The sequence below is a fragment of the Gadus morhua genome, chromosome 14 (genome assembly GCF_902167405.1).
Source record: "Gadus morhua chromosome 14, gadMor3.0, whole genome shotgun sequence".
In the NCBI taxonomy this organism is placed as follows: Eukaryota; Metazoa; Chordata; class Actinopteri; order Gadiformes; family Gadidae; genus Gadus; species Gadus morhua.
Window position 1 is genome coordinate 21,344,762 of NC_044061.1, and position 11,256 is coordinate 21,356,017.

An 11,256-nucleotide genomic window follows, 5' to 3' on the forward strand; every position below is an offset into this window, starting at 1 on the left:
AATAAATGTGATATAAAGAATATGGAGCTGCTTGAACATTATACTGACATTCCCCCATCAATTATAAAATATTTCTATATTAATGTGTTTTTTTATTATGCTAACACATGTTCACAACTGACGATTGACTGGTGTAATAGTTCACTGATAGTCAGTACTCGGGAATGCATTTATGCTCCACATTGTATCTCAGGCATACGGTTATTATTGAACATCATTCTAAGTTTATTATATAATAAGAATAATCTTTTTCATAAATACGTAAGTCATAGATAATTTGAAGGATGTAATTATATACAAGTTTAATACTATGAGAATTAAGTCCCTGTCCCCAAAAAGTGGTCTGCTTGCTGGTGTTTTGGCCTCGTAGCGCCACCGTACTTCTCTTTCTGTCTGTGTGTTGTTTTTTTTAGCGTGTAGCCTTTAGCTTTGAGCTTGATTGTTTATTATTTTCTTCTTTATCCTTCGCTTCAAATATGTCAGACAAGGGTGAAGTGGATCTTACTGGTGCCAAACAGAACACGGGCGTATGGCTGGTCAAGGTGCGGATGTGATTCATATAGTTAGTTATTTACGTTACGTGATGTGATGTGATGTTTTGTTGAGATGAGAAGAAGCAGCACAGTAAAGCTATTGCTATCGTCCTCAACTACTGAAACCGCCAGTTAGGTAGTTAACAGACCACACATAACTTAGATCTCATCATTATGTTTAGTTAGGCAACGATATTTGATAGTCGAACACATACACCTGACCATGTTTATGTTAAGTATCTCTTAGAGAACCAATAATCTTTGTTAGCGATGTGATGTAATATCATTTATTGAAAGCTCTGAGAAGTACTGTGGGACAAAATTAAATTACATACCCGACTCATCAACGTGGAAATAATATCTCTGACGACGGCTACTATATTTTATACGAAGGGCTCGGTGAAAATATCAATTCATCAATGCACTGCAATTTATTTGTTCTCGATTCAATTTCGATTCTGATTTTTTTTGTAAAAAAAAAAGTATACTCAGTCATTGTAATCTAGAAGCGAGTATGCCTAAATGTACATGCCCTTTTACATTTGTCCATGTTATGATTATTACTTTTATGCTGCAAGTTTAGCTCAGGAACAATACTATACAATGGTGTATTCCCTTTTTGCTAGTTAAAGCACAATGAAATGGTTAATTAATTTTGAAATGGTTAACTCTAAATAATATTAATGTATTTTTGTCATCTGCACGTATTATTGAATCGATATCGAAGCAATTAGATCAATATCAAATCGAATCGATATTGAATCAAGACTTAAAGAATCTAATTGAATTGAATTGTGAGGTACCTGGCAATATACCCAGCCCTAATTAGCCTAAATTGTGAGAGCTTGTGGTAGGATGTTCAAGATGTTTTGCCTGGTATCTGTCCATAGATTCCATGATCAGAGTTAGTGTGTTTTAAATGCTGTTCTGGTGATATTCCGTCTATGATCATAGTGAGTGTGCTGTGCTTACAACTGTGTTCTGAAGGTTTACTAGTATTCAGGTCCTTAAGAGTCTGTTCATTTTTTGTTTTTATGATAATATTAGAGTGAGTGTGTTTACATGTGTGTGTTCTATATGTTTCCCGGTATCCAGGTCCCCAAGTATCTCTCCCAGCAGTGGGCCAAGGCTGCAGGCAGGGGAGAGGTGGGGAAGCTACGGATCAGCAAGTATGTACAACTAGTGGTCTTCATCAAGTATTAGATGTTAGCAGTTAAATACGGTAAATAAATTAATAGTTCACATTTAATAAAATGTGCTGAATCACTCACTCCACACTTATTAAGGTGATGAGAAAAGTTTATATAAACCCTAAAAACAAAACTCTGTAAAACAACCATAGCATAATACATGGGTATGTTTGCACTACACACCTACCAAACACCTTGTCCAGTCTCGGAAAGACTCAGGATTGGTAGGCTCGCTGTGTACGAATGAGTTCACTTCATAACTAAATTCTTACTCCTACTCTTTTATAGAAACCAAGGCAAAGCAGAGGTGAGTTATTTCTTACTATTAATGGTTGGTTCACTGATGTGGGTGGGTGTTTTTGAGTAATGTTGGGGAATCCAGACAAAAATGTATGGCTGGTGCTCGTTGTTAGGTCAGTAGATGAGAGGGGGCGGTGTTAGTGAATGTACAGCTTGATGTATGGGTGGTGCTCGTTGCTAGGTTAAAAGATAAGAGGGTGGGGTGTTAGTGAATGTACCGCTTGATGTATGGGTGGTGTTCTAGGTGGCCTTCACACTGAACGAGGACCTGACGGCCATCGATGGCAGCGGTGATAAGAGAGTGCACGCTCCCCGGGACCACCCCTTCAGCATGCAGACCGTGGGAGGCCAGATGCTAGCGGTCTTCACCGAGACCCCCTCAGGTCAGTCCACCTTCTTGTAGACCCCTCAGTTCCAACTTTATAACCCTCAGGTCAGACTGCCTTAGGTCATCCTGTATTCTGGGCTGGTCTAGGTTTAGTCTGGGGTGGTCTAGGAATAGTGTGGGGTTGTGGTTTTTGTCTCCTGTGGTCTAGGTTTTGCCTGGGGGGGGTCTAGGTTCAGTCTGAGATGAATAGAGAGTACTGCTGCTCTGTAAATGGCTTACTAACTCTCCACTCCATCATGTTTTTCCTGTAGAACATTCGAAAGGTAAGCTTTTTTTGTTTGCCGATGTATTTGTGTGTTATTTGTGTTGATTTTGCTTTTTATGTCTCCCACAATAAGACGACAAATACAAAACTGTCTTTGTATTTGAGTTTTTTGTCTTTTACGGGGTACAACAGCTTCTGGTGTGGTTTGGGGTCTCTCTCTCACTCACTCTCTCACACTCACTACAGACTCCGTTCTCTAGGTTTACAGATAACAAACTCGGTGGTGTGCAACAAGTGGCTTCGCTCTATGATTTTAACATCCTTTTAACCAATCAATACCATTCTACTGATTGTGGCTTTATTTGGTGCATGAGTTTGTGGAATATTCTGATCCTGCGTGCTCGCTGTTGTGGCATCTTGGTGTGTCTGTTGATTTATTATGTGTTGTTCTGCTGAGCTCATGGTTTTGTGCTTGCTGAAGGTGCGCCGCAATAATGATCTGCACCCTCTTGCCTCAGATTCAAACTGTAGGTCATAAGATACACAAAACCATTCATTAGTAATTATTACCATCTGTTCATGAGCCCACATCTTTATAAACTGCTTAATAACCTGAACAACATATAGTAGATGGTGCTACCATGTGTGTGAGGTGTGTGGTAGTGTGAGGGGACGTTTGCTGATGTATGTTATTTATACTTGCAACAAAATTGAAGATGTGTTTTATCGACCCAACAAAGTGGTGCCTTTGGCTTCTATTGCCCCAGAATGCACAGGGTGCTGAGACCAACTGAATGTCTACATTCCACCAATATGCATCTGCCTGCGATTGGTCAACAATACCAGATGAACGATGACACCAGTTTTAGAGCCCAACTCTCTATTTTGAATATCGGCCAATTTACGATCTGTAATTTTTAACTCCCTTATATCCGTATAGGCATCGGCCCCTAAATATGCTATATTTAGGGGCCGATGCCTATACGGATATAAGGGAGTTAAAAATTACAGATCGTAAATTGGCCGATATTCAAAGTAGAGATTTATCTGCCATTATTATTGTGGTAGGGTTATTGTGGCTCACCCTCCTGCAACGTTACAGACCACAGCACCATTACATTCAAATAATGAGCTAAATTAACCAATTAACTGTATGGAAAGAAGCTACTCCTACCACTACTATTTAGAGCTTCAAAGGCACAGTAGAGGTTTCATGAAGAGATTACTACATTTATAAGTCAACACCATTTCTAAAGTTTTCCTATCAGCGCATATTGACAAACCTACACGCTGATACTGATATATCTATGATAGGACAATATCCTCCAATAAGGGTCAGATCCAAATCAGCCAACCGATATATTGGATGGTCGCTCTCGGGTTATTTTAGTAATTCCCAGGTAGAATCAAGACTTTTGTAGAGCGCTCAAATAGAGATGACAAGGACACGGAGATTGTAGGAAACTTCTAGAGTCAGTAAACACACCACCATAACATCCCCGTCTTCAACAGCATTTGCACGGCCACTGCGAACAAGCAATTTTCGAGTTTGTTGTGTGTTTGTGTGTTTGTGTGTGTGTGTGTGTGTGTGTGTGTGTGTGTGTGCGCTTGGTGGCTCGTCTGCTGGTTAGAGGTATGGGGACTTGAGGGGGGCGGGGCTTCCTGCGTGGCTAAAGGAGAATCCTGGGTGTGTTGACCGTTCGCTCCACCCTGTATCTCCCTCCCTGTATCTCCCTCCCTCCCTGCATCTCCATTCCCTTAACCTGTCTGTGTCTCCCCTCCTGTTACCCGTTTGGCTGCATCTCCCCTCCCTTAACCTGTCCGCATCTCCCCTCCCTTTACCTGTCTGTGTCTCCCCTCCCGTTACCTGTCTGTCTGCATTTCCCCTCCCTCTACCCGTCTGTCTCCCCTCCTGCTACCCGTCTGTGTCTCCCCTCCTGTTACCCGTCTGTCTGCATCTCCCCTCCCTTTACCTGTCTGCATCTCCCCTCCTTTTACCCGTCTGCCTCCCCTCCATGTACCTCCCTCCCCGTACCTCCATTCACCCCTCCCTCCTCCCTGTAGGCCAATCAGAAGAGAGGGCTGAGGGTAGCAGCTCTGGGGGGACATGTCCAGGTGAGTCCTCCGTCGCCCCCCACCCAGGGCCCGGTGGTCAAAGCTCCTCCCACTCAGCCCCGTGTTGAGATTATTTTTATGAGCTGGCCATCTCATAGTATCGGTGTCTCTGGACATTTCAGTTTAACTAACCTTCAGATGTGTTCCCTGTCACAACACATTAACACAATAGTCTGTTCCTGGTGCTGATGGGAGATGTAGTTCTGAAGACACTGTGTGGGGATCCTTGGTATTTGTGTCTCTCCTCACACAATACATGTTGTGTGTTCCAACAGTTTAGAAGGATGAGAAATCTGATGTGTTAAAACTGAGGAGGGTTACAATCACACTACAATGAACAGTAGTAGTAGTCATACTTAGTGTACAGTAGTAGTCGTTCTACTTGGTTGTGTACGGGGAACAGTAGTAGTAGTTCTACTAAGTAGTGTACAGTAGTATAAGTTCTACTGAGTAGTGTATTTGAACAGTAATAGTAGTTAACGTTAAAGTAAACAGTAGTATTAGTTCTACTTAGTAGTGTAAGGGGAGCAGTATTAGTAGTTCTACTTAGTAGTGTATTGGGAACAGTTGTAGTATTTCTACTTGGTAGTGCACATTCGTGTTAGTTCTACTTAGTGTAGTGTTAGAAGCATTAGTAGCTTATAAGTATGTGGGAACCGACTACTCTTGTTCTGATGTTTGTTTTTAAGGTTCAGATAATGGTTTGAAGCAGGAATAAGGTGTGTGTGTGTGTGTGTGTGTGTGTGTGTGTGTGTGTGTGTGTGTGTGTGTGTGTGTGTGTGTGTGTGTGTGTGTGTGTGTGTGTGTGTGTGTGTGTGTGTGTGTGTGTGCGCGCGCGCTTGTGCGTGCACATCTCCCTTGTACTTTGATTGGCTGCTGAGGCACGGTGATGCTGTTGAATGTTGAGTCATGTTGTTTACTCATGGTAAACTGATGAATCCTGTGGTATCATACGTTACAGCCCTGTAATCCCCAGTATTTAAAGGAGCATCCATCTTCGTAAATTAAGGGGCTCCAAAGTAGTTTTTGTTGGAACAAGAGAGGAAGAACTATCAAAGTCAATTATTTTTGTATAGCCCTTAATCCCAATCAGTTTCAAAAGGCTCAATAGGCCATATATTTATGACATCCCCTATCCCTAGCTCCCCAAATGGCAAGAAGGAATCATTCTAGTGATGGTAAGGAGTGCAATGGGGGCCATACTTGACATACATAGAGCAACATATTCAGGGTCAATTGTGATTGGCTGCTGGCCAGTGCGGAGGTGGTAGCCATTAGGTGGGGATCCAGGCATCCAGACACGATCACCGCAACACACTGAAACAGAGACAGCATTATGGTTAGATAGGGCTTCGTGGACAAATCTGTAATCAAAACATCTTTGGTCATCAAAGCATGACTGAAGTCATCAAAGCTCGAAAGAAAGGAGTCTCCCTTCTTCTCTTGGCGTGGGCGCCAATGAAGAGATGGCTTGTGGGTAAAGGCTGTGATGTGGCTGGTCCTCTGTAGACAAGGTGGCGTTGGAGGGGGTCGTGGTGCAGAGGGCCGAGTGTCGTCCAGCCGTTAATGACAGCTACATGAAACTCAAACGGTGAGAACTGTCCTCAATAACCTGTCTCTATACTGTATAACCCATTACTGCTCCTTACTGACCTGTCTCTGTGCTGTCCAACCCCACCCTGCTCCTAAATGACCTGTCTCTCTCTGTACTCTTTGCCCCCAGGATGCAGCTTGAGGAGTCGATCAAGCCGTTGCGATTGTCTCAGCAGTTGGACAAGCCTGTGACCAGCAACTACAAGCCAGTGGCAAACCACGCCTCCAACGTAAGTAGTCGTACTACCAAGGGACTTCCTAGAAGTACCAACGTTACTGCTAGTACTAAAGAGATTTTTCCAGAAAAACCCACGCTACTAGTAGTATTAGAGTATCCTGCTTTTTTTCTTCTGATTTTGATATTTTTTATTTGGCATTTCAATTTACATTTTTAAGTGTTCATTCTGCGTGTCCCAATTGTCAAGTGCCTAGGGTCCGGGTGGAAGGCGCTGTAGAGATTAGTTGTATCATTATTCACTTCTCTGGCTCAACTTCACCTCGGATAATAGTTTGCATTTATTTTCCTCACCGTCAGGGATCAAGTGGCATGAAGTCCTTTTGAGCAATAACAATGAAATGTTCCTGCTCTTACAGTGTTGTTTTTTTCAGATATTGTTGTCCTCATTAGCCCCTTAGACCCAACATGATCTGAAAATAGGGTCAAAGTTGACATGCTATTTTATGGATGCTTTAATATAGGTATTAGTGGGCAACTAACACAGTATTCAACGACGTTCCCGAAATTCAGCCGTGGTGCAGAGTTACAGCCACTCCGAGCCAGGCGCACATTGAGCTTCCCCCAAATGCGCTGCTTTGGTGTCTGTAGCTATAATGCAAATGAGGAGGAGCGAGGCGGGTCAAGGGGGAGGGTGGGGGCCACACCCCCACCCTCCTCCTGGGGGCTCAAGCGGGAGACATTCGCAGCCAACCAACCCTTTCTCCTCCATGTCGTGGTTCATGTTCTTGAGGTTGTCAAAGCCAAAGTTCCTTTCCCCCAATTCATTCTCAACCATGGCTGAGATAACCCCCACTACGAGTCTCGTTGTAGAAATACCAGAGACGAGAATCCGACGTGTTATGTGCCATAACACCAAAAGCAGAACGGTTATCCAAATAACAAGGAAGTGTACAACACTTGCGTTACACTCCTGGAGGTCTATATCTAAATAATATCATATAATACATAGATATCTATTTCATATAATACATATTATCACGGCCAAAAGCTGTGTGCGCCTCCAGACGATATTATGAATCACAAAGGACACATTCGTCGGGTTCTCCGACGTCTCTGTTTCTTCCACTTTCACATCAATCTGAAGTAGACTGAACCGCGCGCTGCCTGCTGCCGGCTGCCCGCTGCCGGGCGATGGTGCTTCGCGGCGGTGGTGCCTCGCGGCAACCGGTGGCATGTCGCAGTTCATGTACTTCAGGGAGTCAAAGCCAAAGTTCCTTTCACCCAATTCCTTCTCAACCATGGCTGAGGTAACCCCCAATACAGTCTCGTTGTGGAAATACAAGAGACGTCAAGGAGCCGACAAGAAAAACTTGCGTTACAGTGTGTGTATTCACACACACACATGTGGTGCTCGCACGGTTGTGTCTCATTGGCGGGCCAACACCGAACGCAAGTTTGAGCCACTGGGGGCCCATAGGCAGGCTAGGGGAACATAAAGTGAGATTTTCATGCCATGGCCCCTTTTAAACAAAAGTCTCTTGTGTGGAAGGAAACGTATAGAAATGTCCAAACTGGCTCTAAACCAGGACCTTATGGCTGTGAAGCAACATTGCCCGGACTGTACCTGACCAATCGGACCTTTTTTCTCCCTTCACCACCCGTTCTGTCCCCCTTTTTCCTCCTGTTCCCGCTACCTCTGGCCCTCTTCTCTCTCATCATGGTTATCTCCCTCGCCCCCTGGTTCTCTTCTCTCTCCCCTGCAGTTGGAGTATGACAGGAAGAAGAAGGAGGAAGGGAAAAGGGCGAGGGTCGACAAGCAGCAGGTCCTGGACATGCTGTTTTCGGCGTTTGAGAAGCACCAGTATTACAACATCAAAGATCTGGTGGACATCACCAAGCAGCCGGTGGTGAGCAGCACCACCATGTCTTGAACTTTCTGACAGCTCTCTTCTCTATACCATCCATGCTGGATGCTTTTTAATGGGACTTTCATTAGATGTTAAATGGTGGCTTTGATTCTTGTTTTTACTCGTTTCCCATTATGTCGTGAATCTTTAAAAGGGCAATATAAACACGTTATTTCTGTATTATAAAGTTCACCTGCGTGCGAGCGTATCTGTACCGTTTCTCGCTTTCTTTGTCTGTGGTTTCAACTCTTGTAACCAAGCATGAATGCGTCTATAGGGGACTGGAATACATAAGTAATCCTTATTTGTTTCTCGCAGACGTACTTGAAGGAGATCCTGCGGGACATCGGGAACTACAACGTGAAGGGAACCCACAAGAACACCTGGGAGCTGAGGCCGGAGTACAGACATTACCAGGCGGAGGAGGAGAAGGTAGAGGAGAGGCTCTAGCCGCAAAGGGTTAGAGATGGACCAATAGTTTCCCAGTCTCGAGACAGAAGGATGAGGCCCTCGGTACTGAACTCCTTCCAGCCTCTCGTCTGAAGATTACACTGGTTCCTCCCACACGCTCATGTTTTTAGAAAGTGGTTTATATTTGTATTTTCTGTGATGAGTGGACCTAACCGAGTGGTGACCTGGTCCCGCGAATCAGAACTGCTTGATGGGGTTTTACACATGTGCTTTAAACGAACCCAGTCTGACTGGGTAGTCCACTCGGTGCATTGTTTGTAATGTTGCCAAGTGTTATTTTGGTCCACTCCGTGTCTGGGCTGCGTCCCATTTTAAACTTGAAATCATTTATACATTTGAATTAAATTTATTAACATTAATTTGCCTCTTATGTACAGTAACCCTTGTTTCACATATTAAAGTAACTGCTCAAGATATTATCCAGGCTAATTTCTGCTCAATGGAAAATGGGTTTTTGAATAAAGCAATATAAATGTTAATACTAATTAACAAGTCAATAAGTTAACCTGGCAAGTGTATGGGGCTGCCGTTTTGATCTCATAAGGAACGGAATGCATGTAATGTTTGACTCAGTTGGCTGACCAATGAGGGCCCTAGTCTTAACTCGGGACTTTATATAATTGAACTGCGGACATGACCTTAAATGACAGGGAAACGATATATATTAAACTTTTTTTTATTAACATTTAAAAGTAAGTACAGTGCATAATTTAGAGACAATACATTAAGATTTAAAAAGAACTGCAATGCAGCCACTAGTTCATTTGAAATACAAATGGGTTCAATAGGGCAACTTGTCATGCTATGAATCCAGTCTGGATGTTGGTGTACAATATGTATCAGACATATTAAAAAATATTATGCAAAAACATCTCAGCTCTTTACAGAATAAATAAACGGTTTTGTAATGCAGCCATACCTCCATGGTTACCTACAAGAAAAACGAAACAGCATAGAGTTAGACATAATCTCTTCTGAACCATTGAAAAACGACCCAGGTGTTTATTTCTGTAGCATAAAGCAACCAATGTATGGTATTTGTACTTGATGTGACGATTATTAATTATCAAAATTAGATACATTTTCAGTCTAGCTGACTAGCCGTTGCAACCAACCATCTTTTGTCAACAGTATTTGTGAGGTGAATCTGACATTTACAGTATGTGGGGAGGTGAATCTAATATGTACAGTATGTGTAAGGAGGTGAAGTGTTCTCCACTCATCCTCCTTAACCACCGAGGGGGAGGTGGGAAAGGAGGCGTAAGAAGGAGGTGAATGTAGCATCTCTTTGCAAACCCAGGAGCCAATGAGTCATGCTCCGGGTCTATCAGGGGATGCAAGCTTTCCATGACATCAGCATCTACCGTGCGCTCCACTCACCTGAGAACTGGCGCGTAAATCTCTAGTTCACCTCCTCGGCTTCCTGTAATTAAATTACATTTTCTTCCATTAATTTCATTTCTAATCCAGGATAGATTACCTCTTCAACACTTGTGGTCAAATCGCATTCAGAACTTTCTGTTTCAAGTCAAACCGAATTTTAAAAGTTTAGGCTCTTTGGTCATGCTTATGGGCCGTCACTGGTTGAGGATAACGAAGTCAGTTTGGAGTCAGTTGTATTTGATGTTTATTTACGTACAACCAAGAATTATACCAATTCATTTTGTATATTAGCAGTAATAGTCGCAAGAAGGTAAAAAGCCAAGCCGTGATTCATTGTAATCTCGTAAACTCGGAAAAAAATGAATGAAAAAATATGTACTTTGCGGGGACAACGGGTTTAGTTAAATGAAATACATATCTTAGGTTTGATTAGAGATCCTCAGTCACCCCACAGATTCAAAAACCAAACCAACAAGTAACCCAACGCTTAACTTCAACAATATAACGTACAAATAATACAGTAGAATTGTTAACAAGTATAGTATTCTTCCTGATAACAGGCTTGTACAATTCATTTTAAACACATTTAAGAGTCGATGGCTTTTGATGTTAAACTCACGTGATTCATCACCTAACGCCGGACCGAGTAGAAATAACGGGAGGCCAAATCTTCTTTTTATACCTCTTTTTCTTCTTCTTCTTCTTCTGCTTAATGTTACAGCGTTGGCTACCGCCACCTTTTGGTCAGGGTAGGAATTTAATCACCCCCACACCCCATCTCAGACTCTTAACAATGCACTTTATATTCCCTTGTAAATTATGGATTATAAAATATATTTTGCTACATTTTTTTAATATGTTTATTTTCGATTTATTTTTCTTTATTTTTTATAAGGAAGTGAGCGACTACGTCAATTTTGTCTTTGGACTCCCGGCGGCACGATTGGCGCCGTGGCTACAACTCAATATTATTTGTGTTTGTTTAATCAGAAT

At 42.6% G+C, this 11,256-nt stretch overlaps 1 protein-coding gene and 1 long non-coding RNA gene across 5 annotated transcripts; one reads left to right on the plus strand and one right to left on the minus strand.

The window, feature by feature from the left end:
* The first annotated feature begins 351 nt into the window (after positions 1–351).
* On the plus strand, positions 352–9,359 carry gtf2f2a (general transcription factor IIF, polypeptide 2a). 4 transcript variants are annotated; one of them, XM_030376121.1, is made up of 10 exons: positions 358–542; positions 1,629–1,702; positions 2,012–2,030; positions 2,268–2,406; positions 2,663–2,674; positions 4,681–4,731; positions 6,241–6,322; positions 6,455–6,554; positions 8,266–8,409; positions 8,728–9,359. In XM_030376121.1, the coding sequence occupies exons 1-10, from the start codon at positions 477–479 to the stop codon at positions 8,857–8,859; spliced, it is 819 nt and encodes a 272-aa protein (XP_030231981.1). In that variant the 5' UTR covers positions 358–476; the 3' UTR covers positions 8,860–9,359. The 4 variants fall into 4 exon arrangements, with proteins under 4 accessions (XP_030231983.1, XP_030231981.1, XP_030231982.1 ...); XM_030376123.1 differs by lacking the exon at positions 4,681–4,731 and having other exon boundaries at positions 352–542; XM_030376122.1 differs by lacking the exon at positions 2,663–2,674.
* A 181-nt stretch (positions 9,360–9,540) lies between these two features.
* LOC115558222 (uncharacterized) lies at positions 9,541–10,950 on the minus strand. The gene is made up of 3 exons (XR_003979305.1): positions 10,883–10,950; positions 10,261–10,303; positions 9,541–9,811 (listed from the first exon to the last, which is right to left on the minus strand). It is a non-coding gene; the product is annotated as an uncharacterized LOC115558222 (long non-coding RNA).
* Positions 10,951–11,256: the final 306 nt, after the last annotated feature.

Excerpts from the sequence above, each read along its gene's own strand:
- gtf2f2a (XM_030376121.1), top strand. The coding sequence starts at position 477 with ATGTCAGACAAGGGTGAAGTGGATCTTACTGGTGCCAAACAGAACACG. Across the intron at positions 4,732-6,240 it reads CTCTGGGGGGACATGTCCAG|ACAAGGTGGCGTTGGAGGGG; the intron begins GTGAGTCCTCCG and ends GGTCCTCTGTAG. Across the intron at positions 6,555-8,265 it reads TGGCAAACCACGCCTCCAAC|TTGGAGTATGACAGGAAGAA; the intron begins GTAAGTAGTCGT and ends TCTCCCCTGCAG.